This window comes from Limanda limanda, chromosome 15, assembly GCF_963576545.1.
Source record: "Limanda limanda chromosome 15, fLimLim1.1, whole genome shotgun sequence".
Lineage (NCBI taxonomy): Eukaryota > Metazoa > Chordata > Actinopteri > Pleuronectiformes > Pleuronectidae > Limanda > Limanda limanda.
In genome coordinates, this window is record NC_083650.1 from 13877207 (window position 1) to 13898332 (window position 21126).

Below are 21126 nucleotides of genomic sequence, written 5' to 3' on the forward strand. Positions count from 1 at the left end.
ACTCGTTTTTTTAGATTTTTAGATTTTAAAGTTTAGTTTTTGTTATTCATCTTTTAAGCGTTATATCCTTAAGTGTTTTATCATTTTAAGTGTTTTTTAGGGCAGGTGCAATATTCCACTCACTTTTATTCTGGGTCGTACATGTAAAGTCCTTGTGTACTGTTCCTTGTTGTTTGTTGTTCACAATGTACTTTTCTTCGGCTGCTGCAGCTTTTTGGCCCAAAAACTTTTCGCCCCTAGGGACAATAAACTTTATTTGATTTGAAGTGGCCCCTGCCATCGTGTCACATTGGGCCCCACTACTGCAGCAACACACACTGGTGCAGAAGAGCCATTTTCATGACAATCCAGTCATAATGAGATCATATGATGACTGATTCATTAAGTTTGTGTTTAGAAAAAAAAAACTTGCACGGGGGGGGCCTTGCACAATAATGACCGCGGATGACCTATCCGAGTTGCCGTAGTAATGCAAGACTGTGGCACTCCTCCTCAATGAGCGTTGGAAAGATGGCGACGGCGTACGCACCAGCGAGAGCCCGCTGTGCCGGCGGATAGAAAGTGCTCCGGAGAGACACTGACCCGGGTCTCTTGCAAACATTCCCCGGTGCAAAGTGTGCGCGAAGCCGCCCGGACATGGTTCGGTCCATGCACGGCTAGGAACGAGGAGCCGCCGCTTCGCTATGGAGCCTCCGGATCGAAACAAGCCCAGCAGGTACGCGAATCCACCGAACACACACTCCACCATCAGGACCCCGGCGCCTTGCCAAATAGTGATCCCAGCGTGACGGCGCAGTCGGCCCCGCGCATCCCCTCGCGAATCCACTTCCTGCCAAATAGGGGCGCGCTTGCAGTTTGTGCATTTGCAACAGTGGAGTTGCAAACTTTTTTTTTTTTTGTTGTTGTTGTTTTGGGAAGCGACACTTTCACCTCGCAGTGCTCGGTAGAAACAGGCACAGAATGGCCGCCACATGAGAAGGTAACACCCGGGGACAACAAGGAGCCGCCGGGGCAGTGCAGACATGTCAGCAGGGAGCGAGCTAGCTAGCATCTCCGGTTAGCCGCCGTTTGTCAGTTTATTGTTAACCGACAAGTTCGCTGCGAGGCACCGACGAGCCGCGGGAGTGAGAGGAGTGTTGCATTGTGTTGGACCCGGAGGTGTGTTGTTATTGTGTGGTTGTGTGTTCGCGGTTGTCCGGGCATGCATTTCATCACTGGAGCGAGACACAAACTTCGCTAACTCCAGCTAGCATGTCGCTGCTGCTGTGTTGTTGTTAATCCTCCAGCTCGGGTTAGGGAGCTGCTGCTGCTGCCACACTCCTCTGCTGAATCATGATCTGTGCTCCCTTCTCGGTGGGTTCCTCACACACTTTGTGCTGCATGTTGTGTGGATTTTAATAACTTTGATGGCAATCTGTTGCAGAGTCACACATGTGCAGCAGCAGCAGATCTTTCACTTTGTGTGTGTGTGTGTGCAGAGGCTGCTTGGGGGGATTCATGTCTGCAGTCTCACAGGGGGGAATGCACACAAAGAGACGCTCGCTGCACGTTTTCCTCTTCTTGTGCACGTCTCTCAGTGGAAAATGCTGCAGTGTTTGTCCCTGACCGCCGGCGACAGACCCTCAGGAATCCTGTGTTATGTCTCCCCCCCTCCTCCTCCTCCTCCTCACTTGCAGTTGTTTGTCTGCAGGGCGAGTGACTCTCAGGGCATTTATCACGTCGGATCAGCTCTGTCATCTGCGATAATCCGGGTTCTGAGCAAAGATCTTTGTTTTTTTTCCACCTCGGTCTGCTCTTTTCACTAATGATTCTGGCACCAGCCGGTTGTTATTCCCTTGCACCCTTGAGGCCGCTCAGTCCGAGGTGCACACACACACACAAACACAAGCTCGCATGATTGTGCAATGCTGGCCCTGGTAATGTAATTGCAGCAAAGTCATGTTTGTCACATCAAGAAAAACCTTGAGACTTTAACCGTGCTGTAACTGGAAGCATGACGGGGTCACAAGCTGACATTGATTTTCATGTTTTTTGTTTCACTTTCTTGTTCAGCAGGCAGCCAAAGTTTGGGGTGAAAGTAAACTATACACAACTCAAATATATAACTTGCACAATTTGTATGCAGTTAGAATATCTATAGAAATTCGCACAATTGCACACAAATCGTGCAGAGTTGTCAGGGACCGCTCTGCACTCAAATCCAAACGTCGGACTGAAATAACAGACTTCGAACGTGCAGGAACGAGTTATCTTTTAGTTTTTCTAACTGCAGTGTCGTTCCACCCGCCTCGATGGGCCTCTGTGCCTAAATGTGAGTTAGTTCAAACTATTTTGAGAGAGAGGAGCTATGCGCTCGCCGGGGCAATCGAAGGCTATCGCTATCTCTTGCGAGCACAGAGGTCCTTTTGTCAATAGTGTCTCCTTTTCAAAGTCAGTCGGAAGACACTGTGGCTGATGAGCATTCCAGGGATTTCAGGATGTGGGCTGTGCACAGTGCATTGCTGCCCGGAGCCGCAGAGACGCTCATGGTCGTCCAGCTCATTAATGCCTGCATTTGCCAGGCGCACAGGCTGCAGAATACAGATGGACCGCCCTCTAGCATTTCCTATCTGCATCCTGTCTCGGCCCACACCTGCTTCGGAGAACTGAAGGCTGCGCTCACATTCTGTCACTCTAATCTGCTATTTCCTTCCAACAATAGAATCTTTGTAAGTTATAAATCTGCGGTACTTAATATAATGAAGTAGGTCAGATTGTGTCAGATAATATCTTGTAGAGAGGGAAGGGATAGATGCTTCCAGGATAACTTGATCATCGTTGGTCTTCAGAAGACCATAAAGTGTTTTAAAGCGACAGAGGTGTTGCTTATGGATGTCCCCAGTTTCAGATTACATCTCGAAGGTGGAGCAGATTGCTGCTTGCGATGCATTTATGATGCAATTTGGCATAAGGAGAAAAATGTGTCATCACACCATTAATCTCATGTTGCTGCACACAGTACGCAGGGTCTGCATTTAGATACATGTTAACCCCGTGACTTGCTGTTGTTAATGTCATGAGCGTATATTGGTGCAATAATGTGTCTCAGATGGAGGATTTTCCCGGGTGTTGGGTAATGTGCGAGCACAGCAGTGTTTTCGAAATGCATGCTGTATTTGCATAGTATCGTGCTCTATCCTGCAGGAGCAAACGCCTCTGTGGTGCTTGTAAAGTATGCTCTGCACGAGGGACTGGGAGGTCCACTCCTGGCAGTGTCACGCTGCTCCATAGGAGGGTGTGGTCAAGTATGTCGAGTTCATTGTGTCTGGATTGTGTAAGCCTATGGCAGAAACTCCGAACGCTGCATCAGCTCTGCCTGCACCAGACGTGCACATTATTGCACAAAGCAACCACATTTCTTTCTGAAATTTGTGAACATGCACACACTCAGGTTTTTTTTTTACGTTCTCTTTGCCTCCGCAGTTAACCTTGGGCTGACATTACCAGGCAGCAGACACATCCTGTTTACAGTGTGTGTCAGGGGGAGGTAAATGAAGATCTTCATTTAGCCGACCGAGCACCAGTTGTGCCAGCATGGCCTATTTAATGGAAACAGTGCTCTTCGAAACCCCCCCGGCCACCCTTTCCTCCTTTTCCCCCTGTCGCTAAAAAAAAAATCCCCCTTTATTCTGCACATTGTGAGCAAGTGTGCTCACTTACCAGCTGTGTGCTATTCAGCCGTGGGCCTCACGGGCCACGTGTCACAGCTATACAATAGAGCGCCCCCTCCTCGTACAATGGTGTGGATGGTTGGTGTCAAAGGTCAGCCCCCCCCCCTGACTCTGGTAGCTCTTGGTATCATTGGTGAAAAAGAGTCCCGATTTTGTGCTGTTTATTATGCACTCAGTGTTCCTGCCCAGGGGCTCTAGCATTCCTCTGGCCTTTTATAGGAGCCCCAGTGAGCCATCAGATGAGCCATTGAGAGCAGCCAGACACCATCTGCAGTGATAATTCACCAGTGGCAGCCAGGCAGGGACAGCTTGAGGACCGTGGTGTGTCGACGGTCAACTGCAGCGGCACGCGGGCCAGTGACTTCCTGCAAGTTAGTCCTGGAGGAAAAGCAAGGAAATCGGAAGAGGAATCTCGCACGGCCTTTAACTGCAGCGTCTCCTAGCAACCAAACAAACCGACTGGCATCGATGGCGTCATAGGTTCCGCTTGTCATTCCTGAGCGATCGAGTCACGCAGTTCTGCATAAGGAAGAGTCTTTTTAAAAACTCTGCCTCACTCTCCCTCACACGCACTGACTATTTCGGTCCTCTGACACCACACACCCATGCACGCTTTGGAATGTTTACAAACGCGTGCACAGTCTGATCATACTTGCGATGGACGCAGTGGGAGGTAGACGGCGTGCGCTCTATCTGCCCGCCTCATGCAGCTTCCTGATACCTCTCTTGATATCCTCATTGCGTTTGCAACAGGGGATTTGTCTCTTTCCACCGTGCGAAATGCCTTATGCTGTAGCACGCAGGATCGCTCACTGTGCCTTCTTGTGCCCGCATACTGAAAAGATCACTGTGGTGTGCTGCTCCTGCAGAACAAGCCCCTTCACTATTTCCTATACAATACACACATAAAGGCACCAGTGTTCTGCTGTGCGAGAGTTCTTCTGTAATTGCAAGACGTCGGGGCTGAAATGGGTGTGCTGCCGACGTGCCTCTCGCAGTGTGCTCGTTCGTTCATGAAGATTTTAGAGTGCATCGGGAATATTATTGCATGTAAACTTGCAGGATTTGCAGCAGGTGTCTGACTCAGTATGATGTTGCTGCAGCTGCTCCCAGTTGACCGTGTGTGTGTGTAGGGAGACGGAGAGACAAAAGAAAGGCATCAGATGTCTGGACTTTCTCTTTCTATGTGTGGCTCCTTGAAAAGCTTAAGCAAGTGATTTCCAGATTAACCCCCCCCCCCCCCCCCTTAACACTCACACACAGTCGCCCAGTGAAAGTGATACAGCTTTTCCCCTTTCAACTCCGTCTGCACGGACACTAACAGGCGCGTGTTGGGGAATGCCTTTCAGTCAGATGATCGATGGGGGGGGGCACATGGTGACCGGCATATGGGACTCCCTTTAAGCATGCCCCTCCTCTCCTTTCTCCCATTGTTTTTGTTGGTGGGGTCAGGCCTTCCAACCTTTCCCTCTAATCCTATTAAAAAACCCTCAGAAAGGCATTAAGGAACAAAGCTGTGACATTGTAATCCAGAAAAGCGTGCCGTCTGCATTCTCCATGTGTTTTCCTTTTTCCCAAAAGGAACGGAAGTGTTTTCTTTTCATGCAACATATTCAACTATATGGCTTTTTATAATTGGAAATTCAGTCAGAATGTGGTTAAGCAACCTTGATGTCCAAATCTTTATTGTGGCTCAAGATTTACTATAATCACTTGAAAGTTATGTTGTTTTGAACTGGCTCTGCTTTTGCTTACAGTCGAACAAGTTCCTCACACGTTGGGTGAGTGCCTGACTCGGGCAGTATGGTTGAGGACTTAGCAGACAGAGTTAATGAGGGTTACTATTTCTCCCTCTCCAGTCGAGCCATCATGTTTACCTAGACTGAGAGGGGGTGCCCATAGCTTATTATCCCGCGTCTGGACGGCTGTGGTCATGCACATAGCATTTCTGCTGTACGTTTTGGGAGGCAGCCAGTCAGACTCCAAAGGACAGACAGCTCGTCAGTGTGTTGCAGGCTGCTGCAGACATTCGGTCTAGTTGCAGTTTGGCAACTTGTTTGCTGTGCTGTTACGGGAGGTTTGGTGCTCTGTCTGTTTTGGGTACAAACAACCGAGCATTGTTTAACCTTGTACACACGTCATGAGTGGTGTTGTATGATATGACCGAAACTCTCATTAGCTCATTGGCTTGTGGTTAACATCACCTCCTGGTAACAGTGATTATTGTAAATATGCAAATCAATGTTTTTGCCTGAATGTCATTTAACGTTGACAGGCAGTCCAAGCCGGCGCAAGATGCATCCCAAAAGAACTCTGAGATGGATGAATCCTGGGACTCTCCTAGTGAGGAAGAGGAAGCTGTGTATGGCACATCACCTCCTCGTACCCCCCGTCAGATGAAACGCATGTCTGGCAAACATCAGAGGAACAGCCAAGCAAAGACTTCTGGACGATCGCCCAACAAGGGTAACTTCAATTAACGAATTGGTTTCACTGAAATATCCATGCTTTAAACTAGGTTTTTACATGTATTGTATTTTCTGTGTTTGCTTCAGTCGACCCTACCCCACCGGTCCTGAAAGAGGTTCCCAGGCCAGTGGAAGCCCCAGAGGAGCACAGCTACAAGCACGGCAAGAAGCAGAGGGCCACACTGCGCTCCACAGAGAGAGACCACAAGAAGACGTTTGAAGGCTCCTTCATGCTGGATCCGCTCTCAAAGTCCAGCCCTTTCAGTGCCCTCAACATGGATCCCAGGAAGCATTACTTGAGCTTAGGCTGCAGCAGTGGCAAACTGCCAGTGTCTATGCCCCATATTGCCCGGACCCACCGACAGACCTCCAGGACTGACTGCCCTGCCGACCGCCTCAAGTTCTTTGAAACTCTGCGCCTGCTGCTAAAGCTCACGTCTATGTCCTCCAAGAGGAAGGAGAAGGAGCAGAGGGGTCTGGAGAACATGGCCTTCATGGGTCACAACAACGAGGTCATTTGGTTGGAGCTGCAGGCTTGGCATGCACGCCGCTCCACCGGTGACCAGGACCTTTTTCTTTTTACTGCCCGCCAGGCCATCCCTGACATCATCAATGAGGTGCAGCACTTTAAGGTCAACTACGATAGCCTGAGAGGGGCCCAGTGTTCAGGGTCTCAAACAATCCAGGGGGACTGTGACAGCAGCGGGGTGGAGGGAGAGCCTGGTGTAGCAGAGACCAACCACTGTGGAGTAGATCCCTGGGGCTTTAGTGCATGTCCCTCGACTGCATTGAATGCAGCCGAGCCTCTGGGCTCTGGCGCCGATTGCAGGGAACACCTTCAGCGCCAGCGGCTGGCCTTTGAGCAGGTCAAGCGGGTGATGGAGCTGCTGGAGTCTCTGGAAGCTTTGTACCCCTCTTTGCAGGCCCTGCAGAGGGACTATGAAAAGTACGCAGCACGAGACTTCCAGGGCAGGGTGCAGGCGCTCTGTCTGTGGCTCAATATCACCCAGGACCTCAACCAGAAGCTGCGCGTCATGGCCACTGTGCTGGGCCTCCACGACCTATCCCGTATCGGGTGGCCCGTCTTTGAGATCCCCTCACCTCGCTGCTCCCGTGGCAATGACGAAGAAGACAATGAGAGAGACGAGGAGAATGACTCCACAGCCACTTTTACAGCAGAGAGTGAAGGGGAGGACAGGGATGCTGAGGAGGAGGAGGAATTTGGACACGTAGCAGATGGAGAGTTGTCTCCCTCCCTGACTCCTAAATTTGCCCGCTTGTTGTCAGAAGACGAGTTTCTCCCAACCGCCACTGTCGGAGGTGCAGAAGCAACAGTGGGAGGGGGAGTGTTCTGCCCCACAGCCATCTACAGACCGTTTGTGGATAAAGCTCTGAAACAGATGGGACTGCGTAAACTGATCCTCAGGCTGCACAAGTTGATGGACCGCTCTCTTCAGCGGTCCAGAGCGGCACTGCTTCGCCACATGCCTGCACTGGAGGTGAGACTGCAATATCTGCAAGCTGCACACTCAGTGGTTACCTAAATATTATTGCCTTAAGCAGAACAAAAATCAGCTTAACGAAGGTCCAAAATACACTAGCTGGAATACTTCCATTTAGCATTTTAATGTTGCATTCTTTTTTTCATTACAAATAATATCAGCATAACCATTTAAATGAGGTCAGTCTTTGAAAAATAAACATATCATAAACTGCACTGAACACTTTCTCAGTCTTTAGGTGCCGCCTTACATTTTCTCTATGGTTTAAGTTAGGTGACTGAAGGAAAGTGCATAACAGGAAGCGTGACATCTTGGCTGATTTGTCTCCTTTTGATTCTTTCAAAGCTTTGATGTGTGTGGGGTCGTTATGAATCTGAATGAATCCCCCTGCACAAATCTGCAAACCAGGGTACATGGCATGTTTCTGATGAACAAGGCGGTCGTGGTGTAATCAATTCATAGCCAAAGTCGGCAAATCATCCCCAGTTTTAAAACATCCCACAATCACGTTGTTGATAAATTGCAGTATCACTTTCTCTCCTGTATACACACCCTTCTGTTACTGCCATAAATATCAAGCCTGGATTCATCAATAAATTTCCTCTGGGAAAAGTTTGTATTTCTTATCCCACCTCAAGCAACTTGTCCTCTGAGACCACTACAAGAAAGACAGCCTTAAAATAGTACTTCTGCTGATTGGAGTCTTGCATTTATTAGTATTATTTTTATTATTATTATGTTAAATAATTTAACTAAGCCTGATGTTGTGATCTTAATGATGATGTGGTCACTTTAGTGTGCCCCATCGTTCTATGGATTCAACTGATCCAGTTTCTGCAAAGTGTTTGAGTTCCATGCACTGCCCCATTAGGAAACCTTAAGTCTGGCCACGTCCACTTTGCTTAGGATAACAATATGACTTTCACTTTGTTCTGATGCCATATGTCCCACCATCACTATGCTACTAGTAAGCGACAATCTGCTGGAAACCTGAGGCTCAGCCTTATTTATAACAAATGAACACTGGCTGTAAGCTGAGTTACTTGAATGAGACTTTGACGAGAAGATCAAACCCACCCGAGTGTCATCTGAGCTCATGCCTTAATGGAAGGGATGCAACTCAAGGAAACCTGATCCCTTTGTACTAAGGAAGGGTGTGTGTGGGTGTGTGCACGTACGCCTGTCCTGCAACAGTGAAAAAGTTATAAAGAAGGAGCAGTTAAGAGGAAATTATTGTTTTAGAGTCTATTATGATGAAGCCATGGTTTGAAAAGGCTTTGATTGGGGAGTGGATCCGTGTATGGACATCCAGACAGACTCTTTCCTCCTCTTGCAAACAGGGAACGTGAACACTTGAATGAAGGAAAAGGAGAAGGCACTAGTTGTAGCTCTATACCATTGACCAGACCTAAAGCTTTATATCTGGTCAATGGTATAGAGCCCAGAAAATATGTATATTTACTTTGCTCATCCTTGTCTGAGACAGTGCAGCCATGATGGACCAAGCTTTGAAAACCGAGTATTAATAAGATTTATTAAATGGCGAGACCAACCAATTTATTCTAAAGCCCAATGTTGACTCTGATAATGTAACCACATTGGAACTTGCTGAATGAACTCACCTCAACCTATGTTCCTCCGGCAGTTTGCAGAGTTCCCAGACCCCATGCTATACAGCGACTACCTGCCTGAGCTCTCACGCCACATGTCCTGCAGTGGTGCGGCTCACCCGGAGCTGCGAGCAGACCAGGTGTCCTGGGAGGATTTGCTGGACATGGACCTCCCGTCTTTCCGGCCTGCGTTCCTCGTGCTGTGCAGAGTTCTCCTCAACGTCATTCACGAATGCCTTAAACTGCGACTTGAACAGCGACCTGCTGGAGAGCCTTCACTGCTCAGTATCAAACAGGCAAGCGGCTGCTGAGACACTTCCTTTAGGGTTTATAGTTTTTGAGTCACACTTAATTCTGATGCTTTTTACTTCTAGCAATATGATTTAATTCATGCTTTCTAATTTTTCTCATATGAAGATAAATGATCAGTCATCTGGCCCATATAAGCTATATGAATACTTTCTATATGGACACTAATTAACTGACAATACTTCAGTGTTTGTGGAGTGTTTAAGTCTTTCAGAAAGCTGTGAATCTGTATTTATTATCATATGATTCTAGCTTATTAAATTTTGTCTTAAAGAATAAATATTGAGTTAAATACTGTTTGAATTTCACAGAATTAACCTTAAAGACTGATATGCTTGTTGGGTTTGTCATATTTATATACTAAAGTCTGTGTTTTATGTGTTGTTTGTGCTGTACAGTTGGTGCGCGAGTGTAAGGAGGTTCTTAAAGGCGGTCTCCTGATGAAGCAGTATTACCAGTTCATGCTGCGCGGAGTGGTCGCCGATGCTCAGGGCTTACAGACCAATGCCAATATCGATGAGTTTGAAGAAGACCTTCACAAGATGCTAATGGTAAGAGTCCAAGTCTTCCTCCCTCCTCTGCATGACGCTGGCCTTAAACGATCTGCAACCGTCGTAGAGAAACACTTGTGATTGCATTATTAAAACGGAACATCTGTCCCTGTTTATGTAGGTTTACTTCGACTACATGCACAGCTGGATCCAGATGTTGCAGCAGCTCCCTCAGGCCTCTCACAGCTTAAAGAACCTGTTGGAGGAGGAGTGGAACTTCACCAAGGTCATCACTCCTTATATCCGCGGAGGGGAGGCCCAGTCTGGGAAGCTTTTCTGGTGAGTGGTCCCCAACATTCCTGTTAAAGACATCTCACCTACTTGCAATTCAAAGCGATACAACACCTTTTTTTTGCTTAAAACCTTTTAGTCATTTATATGAGATGAAGGACTGTTTTTTTCTTGGCAGTGACATCGCTGGGATGTTGCTAAAATCCACCGGGGAGTTCCTCGATGCAGGTCTGCAGAAAAGTGGTAATGAATTCTGGGAAAATGCAGATGACAGCACGGCCTCCGATGAAATCAGGTGAGGGCAATAGATGGGGATTAGATTTCTTTGTTCTCAGTCAGTATCACAATGTTTTTGCCAAGTGGATAACTTTTAAACTTGGATTCTTTTGATTCCTCCAGGCGGTCGGTTATTGAGACTAGTCGATCACTCAAAGAGCTGTTTCACGAGGCCAGGGAGCGAGCGTCCAAGGCTCTAGGCTTTGCCAAAATGCTTCGCAAGGTGAGAGACAACAGCGAGGAATTTTTCACTCCCTTGAAACGGAAAGCCACAACAACATAGGACTTGGCAATTTATCCATGACCCTGTTTTCGCTGCTCACTGAAGAACTGGGACTGTGTGTTCTGACACACCACTTTGTTTGCTTCCCTCTCCGCAGGACTTGGAAGTCGCCGCCGATTTCAGTATCACCAACGGGGTGCCTTGTCTCCTCGAGGCGCTGAAGAAGAGAAACTATGTCAAGGTGTGTTTGCTTTTTGGGAAATTTTGTACATGTCTGTAATTTTTTTTCGGTCCTCGGGTCATTTGTGTTCTATTTAACCTCTTTCTATTGTGTCCAGGTTCAGATTCCAGGTTTGGAAGAGCTGCAGGTTTTTGTCCCCTGTGGTTTGATGGATCAGCGGCCACTCATCCTGCAGCTTCTCAACGCCGCTGCGGGTAAAGACTGCTCCAAGGAGCCGGAAGAGATCGCAGATGATGAGGCCTACCTCCTCATGAGCAAACACAGAACTGGGGACTCCACTGCCGATTCTGACTGTGCTCAGTGGGATGGAGAGTTGCTGAAACTGGTCCCCCAGATTGAAACTGTTGACACTTTAAGTGCTATGAAGGTATGTGTGTGTTTGCTCGTATGTGTTTTTTTTTTTAATGTTTTTGTCGATTAACTACAAGCATCCCTCTCCTCTCAGGTGGAGAATATGCTCTTGATAGTAATGCAGTCTGCTCACCTGGTGGCCCAGCGAAAGGCATTCCAGCAGTCCATGGAGGATGTGCTAACTCTCAGTCGGGAGCAGACATCGAGCCAGCCTCTTATTGCCAGCGCTCTGGAGGATCTCAAGGTACTTACACAACCAGAAGCGATGATTTCTAACCAGTGAAAACTCTGGTTGATGTTGTTGTCGAGACTGATGCATGTTTGTGACCTACTTTCAAATCTGTATTTCCCCACACCTGCTCAGTTACCTTAAATTTGCACTCTATTAATATTGAATGGTAAAAAAAGCACACAGCCACAATTGGGCCAGATTTTAGAGATCGTACTCAAACGGATGGTCTCTAAACCTGGAACATCTGTCACAATTCTACATTGCGAGTATCAATACCACTTGCTATTTCTCGATTAGATTGAGAGTTAAATATAATAAAATAATAAATCAATCTAATCTTTGCTCTTTGCTCTCCCCCTCTCTCTCGCTCTCTCTCTCTCTCTCTCTCTCTATGTCCGGCCACAGGATGAGGCACTACAGCTATGCATTAAGATCAACACTGCCATTGACCGAGTGGAGTACATGTTCACCACAGAGTTTGAGGCAGAGGTGGAGGAGTCTGAGTCAGGCACTCTGCATCAGTACTACAGGGAGGCAATGATACAGGGCTACAATTTTGCCTTTGAGGTAAGAGCCTGCAGGGTTTTAGAGACCTGGAATGTAAGACACTCTTACGTTTTTACAGACGCGTGTGCAATAGATTATAAACGCCTCATTTACCCCTTTAACACAGATCTGTCCTGGTCAGGGCTTGTGGCAAAAGAGACACATTTTCACTTCACTTTCACAAGTTTAGGATAATGTACTCTTTGTGGTATCTGTGTGATTAGGGGTAATGTTGTACAGAGGGCAAAGAAGTTGCATTAACATTGAATTAATTCCAAAGTCCTCCGATGAGAGGAAGCTGCAGCAGTAATCCTCAATATTTGTATTTTGTATATTTGTTATTTACAGTACCACAAGGAAGTGGTGCGCCTGATGTCAGGGGAGTTCAGGCAGAGGATCGGGGAGCGCTACATAGCTTTTGCCCGTAAATGGATGACCTATGTCCTGACCAAGTGTGAGAGCGGCAGGGGCACCAAGCCCAGGTAAGGCCTCACCTTCTACTCAGCTAAGCACTGCAGTTAGTGAGGCATGTTATAATTTCAGTATGTTGCTCAGGGATGCTTTTTGCGGTTCAAGCCCTCTGGTTAGTCATTTACCTCACAGACCAGTAAACCATCCTAGTTTTTGACAAATAAGTCAACAAACTAGAGACTTTAAAAGAATAAAAAAGCGTTTTTTGTTACACTATATAAACCATCTTTATAATAGTTAAAACGTTTTGTTTGTGTGATAAAAGCCTCCAGTACTTGAGAGCTTTGGAACTCACTGATGGACTGCCATGTTGCTCCTACAGGTGGGCGACTCAGGGTTTTGATTTTCTTCAGGCCATTGAACCTGCCTTCATATCAGCGTTACCCGAGGATGACTTCCTGGTAAAATGTCCCGTTTTCTTCTATTTAGTCTATAAATGCACACAGGTATAGTGTGCACCTGATTTGTTTATTATCTATTGACTGTGAATTCATCTTTCTCTCTGCAGAATCTACAAGCTTTGATGAATGAATGTATTGGACATGTGATTGGAAAACCTCACAGCCCGGTTACGGGACTGTACATTGGTAAGGCGGTCCTCTTGGGTGTGAACTGTCTGTGACTTCTACATCTGGAGGTCAGGACTTATTTCAGTGTTTACATTCTGTAGTAAGTTTATACACATGTTTGTCAGGGGGACAGGCTGTTACACAAAACAGACACAACAACTATGAAATGATTAAAATAAAATAATTATTTAAAGTATGCAAGTTATGGAAACAAATCTTTTATTTTATAAGATAATTTTTTTGCAGAAATGTCTCTTTTGACAAGACTCTTGGATGATGAAGTGGTGTAGTAGTTACATTTTGACTTGGGGCTCATTCATGCTGCCTTACGTACAAAAAGAGATTCCAGGCTGTGTGTCCCTGTGGTCGGGCAGCATGCTAACATCATATACAGCAGATGTCTGTAGTCTCTCACAATTATTCAAATGTCTTCCTTTCTTCCTGATTACTACTGCTACTAGTAATGACCTGTCTCCTCCGTACCTGTAAGCTTCAGAAGACACAAATACGGACAAAACGACAGAGATAGGGCTCCATCAGTTTCACTATACATATCTAACGTGGCATAAATAAGCCATTAGACAAAGTCTCCCTCAAAATATAAAAGCGACCAAAGACATTAGAGAGAGTACAGAGGCATTTTGTGCGGAGCAAGCCTGTAGATGCCTAATTGGGAACATGCAACTTGATCCTAAAATGCATTTGTTTTTCTTTCCTTATTCCACTTATATATTTCCCCCTTTCTGCCTTGTTCCCTGTTTTACTCACGTGAAGCATTTTACATCTGTCTGTTTTAGGAAATGTTCCGTGAGTAACGTCGCCTGCTGATAGCAAGCGAACCGTCTGTAGCCACGAGGCTCAGTCCATCAATGTACAGTCTGTTCCAGGTTTGCTTTGGTCGGTGGCTTTACTAAATTAAGCAATGGGTGTTTTTTCTTCTTCTTCAGCTCCCAGGAATAGTCCTCGTCCCGTAAAAGTACCTCGTTGCCATAGCGACCCACCAAACCCCAATCTGTTCATCCCTAACGCTGAAGGGTTCAGGTAAGTGACGACAGCTTCTTACCGTACCGCGTTTTACTTTTAATACTCTTTCCTGCATGGCTGATTGTGCACCATTTCCTTGCTGTAGTTGTTAAGCTGTGTGCGCCTCTTTGTGTGTCTGTGTTTGTCAAAAATCGTTTTATTGTCGGAGTGAGAGCGAGTGTGTGTGTTTGTGTGTGTCTGTCCGTCCCTCAACCAGCCACCCAGTCACATGCACACACATTTGTAAGCATATCCCACACAAGCCACCTCCCCTCCCCAGGCGGCGCTCCTCAGTTTGTCCTTCTCACCACACAGCTCTCGAAGTCTTCCCTGCGATCTCCGGAACCAGCTGTTCCCCAACGGCCCCCGCCCCGTCCCTCAGGGCCCGGGGGAGCACAGCCACATCAAAGCAGCAGGCAGCACCCCCAGTGACGTCAGGTAGCCTTGCCCCCCAAGTCACCTGGTGGAATTGTTGTCAAAACACAGCCCCTGATACAAAAACACCCCCACCACTAATGTTTTCTTAAGAGGGAAAATATGCTTAATTTTAAGATTTGATTAAAACTAAATTTCTTAGGTTCATTAAACTTGTTTTATTTAATAAGCATCAGCCAAAAAGTATTTTACCCTATTTTCAAATCTGCGATGTCGGTTTAACTTTGAATTTTAAAAAGATGGGATGAATGGAACACTGTCCTAGTGCTAGTTCTTGAACCGATGGATGTATATTTTAACTTACATGATTTGTACCTTTAATTTATTGTGGATTTCCTTTTTTTTGGCCTCCTGTTGCATCTAAACAAATACTATAAATTTGGATATTGAGACAGATATTGGATTAACTTCTGTTTCCACAAAGTCCCTCTGCCATTCATTTGAAACTGAGCATTTCCAGGCTCCGGTGCAACATGAGAAGTATCAATCCTGCATCAGTCTTAAGTAGTTTTAGAGGACTTTAAATCGAACAATAAGGCATTACCCTTCATACTCTTCATTGAAGAATTCAAATGCACTGATGCTGCAATTACAGCATGGTTATTCAGATATGATTATGTTAAACCCTATAGTATAAAGTTGAAATGATCCACTAAAAGATGCAGCTAAATAACACGTGGAACTGATGTCAGAATAACCTAAAAATATACCTGAAGTCATTCTACCCTTTTGAAATGTCAAAATGTCACAAAATCGTGAAAATGTCAGCAAACTGTTCTTATTACAGGTCAAGTGAATTTGTTGTGCATGGTGTGAAAATGGTGGTGGTGGGGGGGGGACCACAACCTCATTGAACGAGTGGCCTGTGATATTCTGCTTTTTAGTGCTTTTAACATCAGCCTTGCTTTAATTCTGATGATTCACTGAACATTAGATTTGCTGGTGCGTTTTGTGTTTGCTTTTTACAATCAGACCATGCACTCTAGGGATGTCACCTTCAAACGTGAACGTCTCTGATGCATGCTGAACTGTGGGTGCAAGCTAAATCTTTGTCTCGCTTGAAAGGACAGATTTTGTCAGTTGATCTGTTGTCTTTAAACCTCAATGCTGGCTTTTCAGAACCTCATTTCTTTCATGGTCGATTGTTTGGATAATTTATTAATGTATAATTTACGATATATATGTCATTTTTAATTTTAAACACTTAAGTCTCTGAACATTTTCCCCAAATGCATCTCAAGGTGAACAATCTAAATCTTTTAAAATAGAGGGTCTCATTACATTAAGATGCTTTTTGTGCATTAAACTAGACAAGCATAAAAATAAAGTGCAGTCCTGGCAGAGGAAATTTAACTCATTGCTGATCTTTAACATGGCCATTAACAGAGAAACCCTCAGAGTGGCTCATCCTCTAAATCAGACGTTTCTGTTCAAACCACAGCGTTGCATCAGTTTCTTTCGTGTGTTTACAGGGGATCCAGTTACCACGAGAATGACCGTCTGTCATCAGTTGCAGCCGAGTTGCATTTCAAATCTCTGAGCCGCCACTCCAGCCCCACAGAGGACAGAGAAGGTGGGTGCACTCAATAAATCACCATGGTTTGATTCCCATTGTAACCGTTCCATTGCCTGATGAGGTGAACAGCGTCCGTGCTTCTTCTCCCTCCAGAACCCTCGTATCCGAAGGGAGATCCCAACAGCGCCGCTCGCCGGAGCTGGGAGCTCCGCACCTTCATCAACCAGTCCAAAGGTGAGACTCTGCAGGGATGAGCATGTTAAGTGTAGTTCATACTTTTAGCCCTATTTTCCACTCACCAAGATATTGTGAAACTTGTCGACAGGAGCCCCAGATTGGAGCCAAATGTCCTTTCGATCGGCAGTTGCCTATCATTATGTGGTAACTCATCAAATACGTAATTCGAGAGGCTTCTCGACATGTCGCCTCATCCGACTAGATTTCTTGCAAATTTAATATTTGTCAATTGGCCACAGCTACAGGCAACCAGAGTGCGGGAAGGATGAAGTTGGGGGTTTCTTGTGGTGACAGATCGTGTTGTGTGTCATGTAGTATGAACTCACAAGGACTGCAAGACTTCACTTCAGAAACAGCAAGTCATGTAGTGTGAATCTGCACAGCAATCCAACGTCTTTGAAACGTGTGTCATCTGCACTTGTCATTAGATAAACTGCTCCGTACAGTTGTCTGACTCACCGATCCTTTTCTCTCCCGTCTTAGACACAGCAGCCCGGCAGAGCCCCATGGAGGCCGTGCGTCGCTCCATTCGCAAGTTCGAAGATAAGCGCTACGCTGTGATGAAGCAGCGCAACATAATCGGCCAGGTGTGTCACACGCCTAAGTCCTACGACAACGTCATGCACGTGGGGCTCAGGAAGGTGACCTTTAAGTGGCAGAGGGGCAACAAGATAGGTACGACCAGCTCGTGACTGCATTTTCTGTAATGTGGGAGATTTGACTCCCACTGATGACCTGTTCATGTGTGTGACTACAGGTGAGGGCCAGTATGGGAAGGTGTACACTTGCATCAATGTTGACACTGGAGAACTAATGGCCATGAAGGAGGTATGTACTACAGCAAGATCAGATCAGTGGTTTTTAAAATAAAGTAAATATATGTAATAATAAATACATACATGTGTGTATTCATTTTTCAACCAGATCCGGTTCCAGCCCAATGATCACAAAACAATCAAGGAGACTGCGGATGAGCTGAAAATATTTGAGGGCATTAAACATCCAAACCTTGTGCGATACTTTGGAGTTGAGCTCCATCGGGTAAGAGACGTGTGTTAATGCCACTTCAGGCCTCGCATGGTCCACACTGAGGCAGTTTGGTATGAATTGTTCATGTTCCCCCACAGGAGGAGATGTACATCTTCATGGAGTACTGTGACGAGGGCACCCTGGAGGAGGTGTCCAGGCTCGGGCTGCAGGAACACGTCATCAGGCTCTACAGTAAACAGATCACTACAGCCATCAACGTCCTGCACGAACACGGCATCGTCCACCGTGATATCAAGGGTCAGTGTCACATTTTTTTCTTATCAGCGGTGCAGAATATTCTCAATGGACTTAATTCCCCAAGTGATTTAGTGATTGGTTTAATGTGTTCTTTTTATATCAGGAGCCAACATCTTCCTGACGTCCTCTGGTCTCATTAAGCTGGGTGACTTTGGCTGCTCAGTTAAGTTGAGGAACAACACTCACACTATGCCTGGGGAGGTGAACAGCACCCTGGGAACTGCAGGTAAAATTACCTTTCTTTTTTTTGTCTGTCCATTAGCAGGATTACTACGAAACTGATGTCAATGCATTTTGGGGTGGGACATGATCCAAGGAAAAATTTAATTCAATTAATTCGATTTACAGATAGACAGATAGATCCAGGATTTCTTTTCACTTTATCTATTTTAGTACGATTGGTCGCTAACTGACATTTTCATACATTTCTAAAGAAATAATGCAGTTATCTTTGCGAATAAAATCAGGCATATGTATAGTACTATCTATGCAAAGGTGATATGTACAGTATATATAGTTATATATATCGAATTTGTAACCTGGTCTCAATACATGCAATATGTTGATAAAGTTGGCCTCATAGAGATATGAACTCTCAGCTCCCCTCTAGTGGTGTGTGTTTGTGTAAGTCATAACCTACCAGCAGGGGTCACTGTGGCTTGATACTTTTATTTCCAACCAGTTAGAATAGATTCCTTTTATTGTCATTCATGAATAGATGCTGTCTCAAATGCTAAGTTTAAAAATAAATTTTGTATTATATTATAAAACGTGAATCCTTACATACAGTTGTTTTTTTTGACAAATTGGTGAATTGAATACATTGATCTGGTCATGCTTCGTGGTTCATGTCATTATTATTCTACAAATGTCTTACAATGATTCATATGCTGCATCAACATTGCTGCTTCTTAAATTCCACTGTTTTTAACTATTGGCTTTTTTCTTTTTTATCTTCAGCTTACATGGCACCTGAAGTCATCACACGAGCAAAGGGTGAAGGTCATGGGCGAGCAGCCGACATCTGGAGTTTGGGCTGCGTCCTTATTGAGATGGTGACAGGAAAGGTAACGGGTGATAGAAAAGACTTCTGTGCTTTAGGAGGTTTTAAAACAAAAGAGTTTCACTCAGGCTTACTTGTTGTTGCTCTGCTGTCAGAGACAAGACAGATTTTGTTCTTCTGGTAATTTATCAACTTATTCTAGATTTATTATAAAATTTGAAAAAAGAGACCATTGTAGAAGCATCTTAGTTTTTGAGTCAGTTGAGTAAAGTGTCATGAAACTTATTTCCAAATTTATTTCACATTATAATTAACTTTAGATGCAGAAACAACCAAGAAGTGACCCATGTTCTTACTTTAATCTCGACCTGCAGAGACCCTGGCACGAGTACGAGCACAACTTCCAGATCATGTACAAAGTGGGCATGGGCCATAAACCCCCCATCCCGGAGAAGCTGAGCACAGAGGGGAAGGACTATCTCGGCCACTGTCTGGAGAGCGAACCCAAACGCCGCTGGACAGCCAGCATGCTGCTCGACCACCCGTTTGTCAAGGTGAGACACATTTCGGCGTCACCCGCTGTAACGCCGCCATGACTTAAACTTCACGTGACCCGAGTGACATTACAGCTGCTGCCTCTTGTCTGTTCCAGGTTTGTACGGATGAAGAGTGAGACCTGCTCTGTGGCCTTCACGTTTACACATTAAAGCACTACTGTACATGCTGTCAGCAAAAGAAAACGGAACTGTGGACTTTCGGGAAGCGCAAGTAACGGCTAAAGGCACATGGAGCTAAACTGAGGAAGTAATATAAAATCATTTCAGAGGACAACAGGACCTATGGAATATAGGGTTGTTGTGTCTTTATGCACCCATGGACTGTGGGGTGGGGGGGATGGGGCGGGGGGGGGGCTGTACATACTGTAAGAATAGGATTGGCTTTAATTCTTGTATAAACAATATTGTAAAGTTAAAGTAATTATTACCACGTTTCTTGTTCTCACTGGTAAAGAGACCTCTGAAAAGGCATTGATGAATACCTTTATTTTTTTTTTTTTTAAACATGTGTGTGTGTGGAGGGGGGGGGGGGGTCAAATCTATGGCACTTTTAAACTGTTTACCCCAGGGGGCAGTTGAGTAGAGGAGGGGGGAATCTTACTTCAGTCGCCCGGTGAGGCAGAGGAGGATGGAAGGAGACGCCGGTTTACCTTGATGAAATGAGCACCATCCAAATAGTCCGATTTAATTTATCAGTCGTCGTTCTGGCGGGTGGGGGGGGCGGGGAGCTGGGAAGGATTTTATTTTATTACGTGTATTTTTTCTTTGCCTTTCGCTGAGGAGTTAACGTCAAGTCGGAGCAATGTTCAAGTCCACTGGTCACTGATGAAGACCTGTTCACGCGACTGGAGCGTAGCCGACACCCGGCCTGCTCTCCCTCCCTGCTGCTGAACACACAACTTCCACACAACCAAACATAAGACGACGACACACAACTTCTGGTCCTCTGCTGCTCTTAAAGTGTTTGCTATGTACAAACAATATTAATAAACCAATTTGTTTTTATAAGTGAAACGTGTATTTTTCTTCACAATGGCATTTTTACCAGAATGAGGTATACAAAAAAGGGAAACCTTTATCCTGAAATATCTCCATTGTATGAGGGACACAGGCTGCATGGCACTGTTCAGTTTCAGGATCTTTAGACTTCAGCGCATAGAGGAAAGTGAAGCTGTGAAGGAGAAGATCAAGAAGGAGAACAATACAATATTATTTAAGTCTCAAACACAGAGGGTCAGTTATGCAATACGGTGCTAGACAATGCAAGCTTTCAGTCTGCCAATAGGACTGATCTTCACAAAAATCGATACACAGGTGTATCATGACCAGACAAACAAAAAAGTATATTGGTGCAATTGGAAAAATGCAACAGGAAGCCTGCTATTTGGCATTTAGTGGCCATAATCGACATTTTGACTTTGAGGTACTTGTCCCAGGACTTACATCAGATCAACTTCAAATTGAGATTGATTGTCATCTCAACATGATGGAGATACAAACTAACTCAATGTTTGTCTTCATTCAAGTTCTAAACATGTAATTTTAATGTACTACTTTTCTTTTTCTTATTAGTTATTTATATATTATAATATATGTTTTAGGGATTTTTGGATCACTTAAAAGGCCTTTCAAAGAAGGACTTTCTAAAGATAAAATGCTGTAAGGAGTATTTGGACCACAAGCCTTTCATTAACAACACTGTCATAAGACTTATTGAGGATTACCAAAATATATTGAGTAATAAGTGAGAAACTTGGTGCTGATTGACCTGAATTTAT

General features: G+C 45.3%; 1 protein-coding gene across 2 annotated transcripts; it reads left to right on the forward strand.

The window, feature by feature from the left end:
• The first annotated feature begins 516 nt into the window (after nt 1–516).
• Nucleotides 517–19672, forward strand: map3k4 (mitogen-activated protein kinase kinase kinase 4). Of its 2 annotated transcripts, XM_061087617.1 has the most exons (27): nt 517–715; nt 5986–6176; nt 6266–7677; nt 9326–9586; nt 9998–10150; nt 10272–10429; nt 10560–10676; nt 10781–10880; nt 11038–11121; nt 11219–11488; nt 11567–11716; nt 12110–12271; nt 12599–12732; nt 13044–13122; nt 13230–13308; nt 14238–14331; nt 14629–14751; nt 16221–16321; nt 16418–16498; nt 16985–17176; nt 17259–17329; nt 17426–17542; nt 17629–17788; nt 17892–18014; nt 18749–18855; nt 19166–19345; nt 19444–19672. In XM_061087617.1, exons 1-27 carry the CDS (start codon nt 684–686, stop codon nt 19462–19464), a joined length of 4752 nt encoding a protein of 1583 aa, XP_060943600.1. In that variant the 5' UTR covers nt 517–683; the 3' UTR covers nt 19465–19672. The 2 variants fall into 2 exon arrangements, with proteins under 2 accessions (XP_060943600.1, XP_060943601.1); XM_061087618.1 differs by lacking the exon at nt 14629–14751.
• The last annotated feature ends 1454 nt before the right edge of the window (nt 19673–21126 follow it).

Coding starts and splice junctions, on each gene's coding strand:
- map3k4 (XM_061087617.1), top strand. CDS start 684: ATGGAGCCTCCGGATCGAAACAAGCCCAGCAG. Junction 6,177..6,265: donor TGGACGATCGCCCAACAAGG/GTAACTTCAATT, acceptor TGTTTGCTTCAG/TCGACCCTACCCCACCGGTC. Junction 14,752..16,220: donor AGCACCCCCAGTGACGTCAG/GTAGCCTTGCCC, acceptor GTGTGTTTACAG/GGGATCCAGTTACCACGAGA.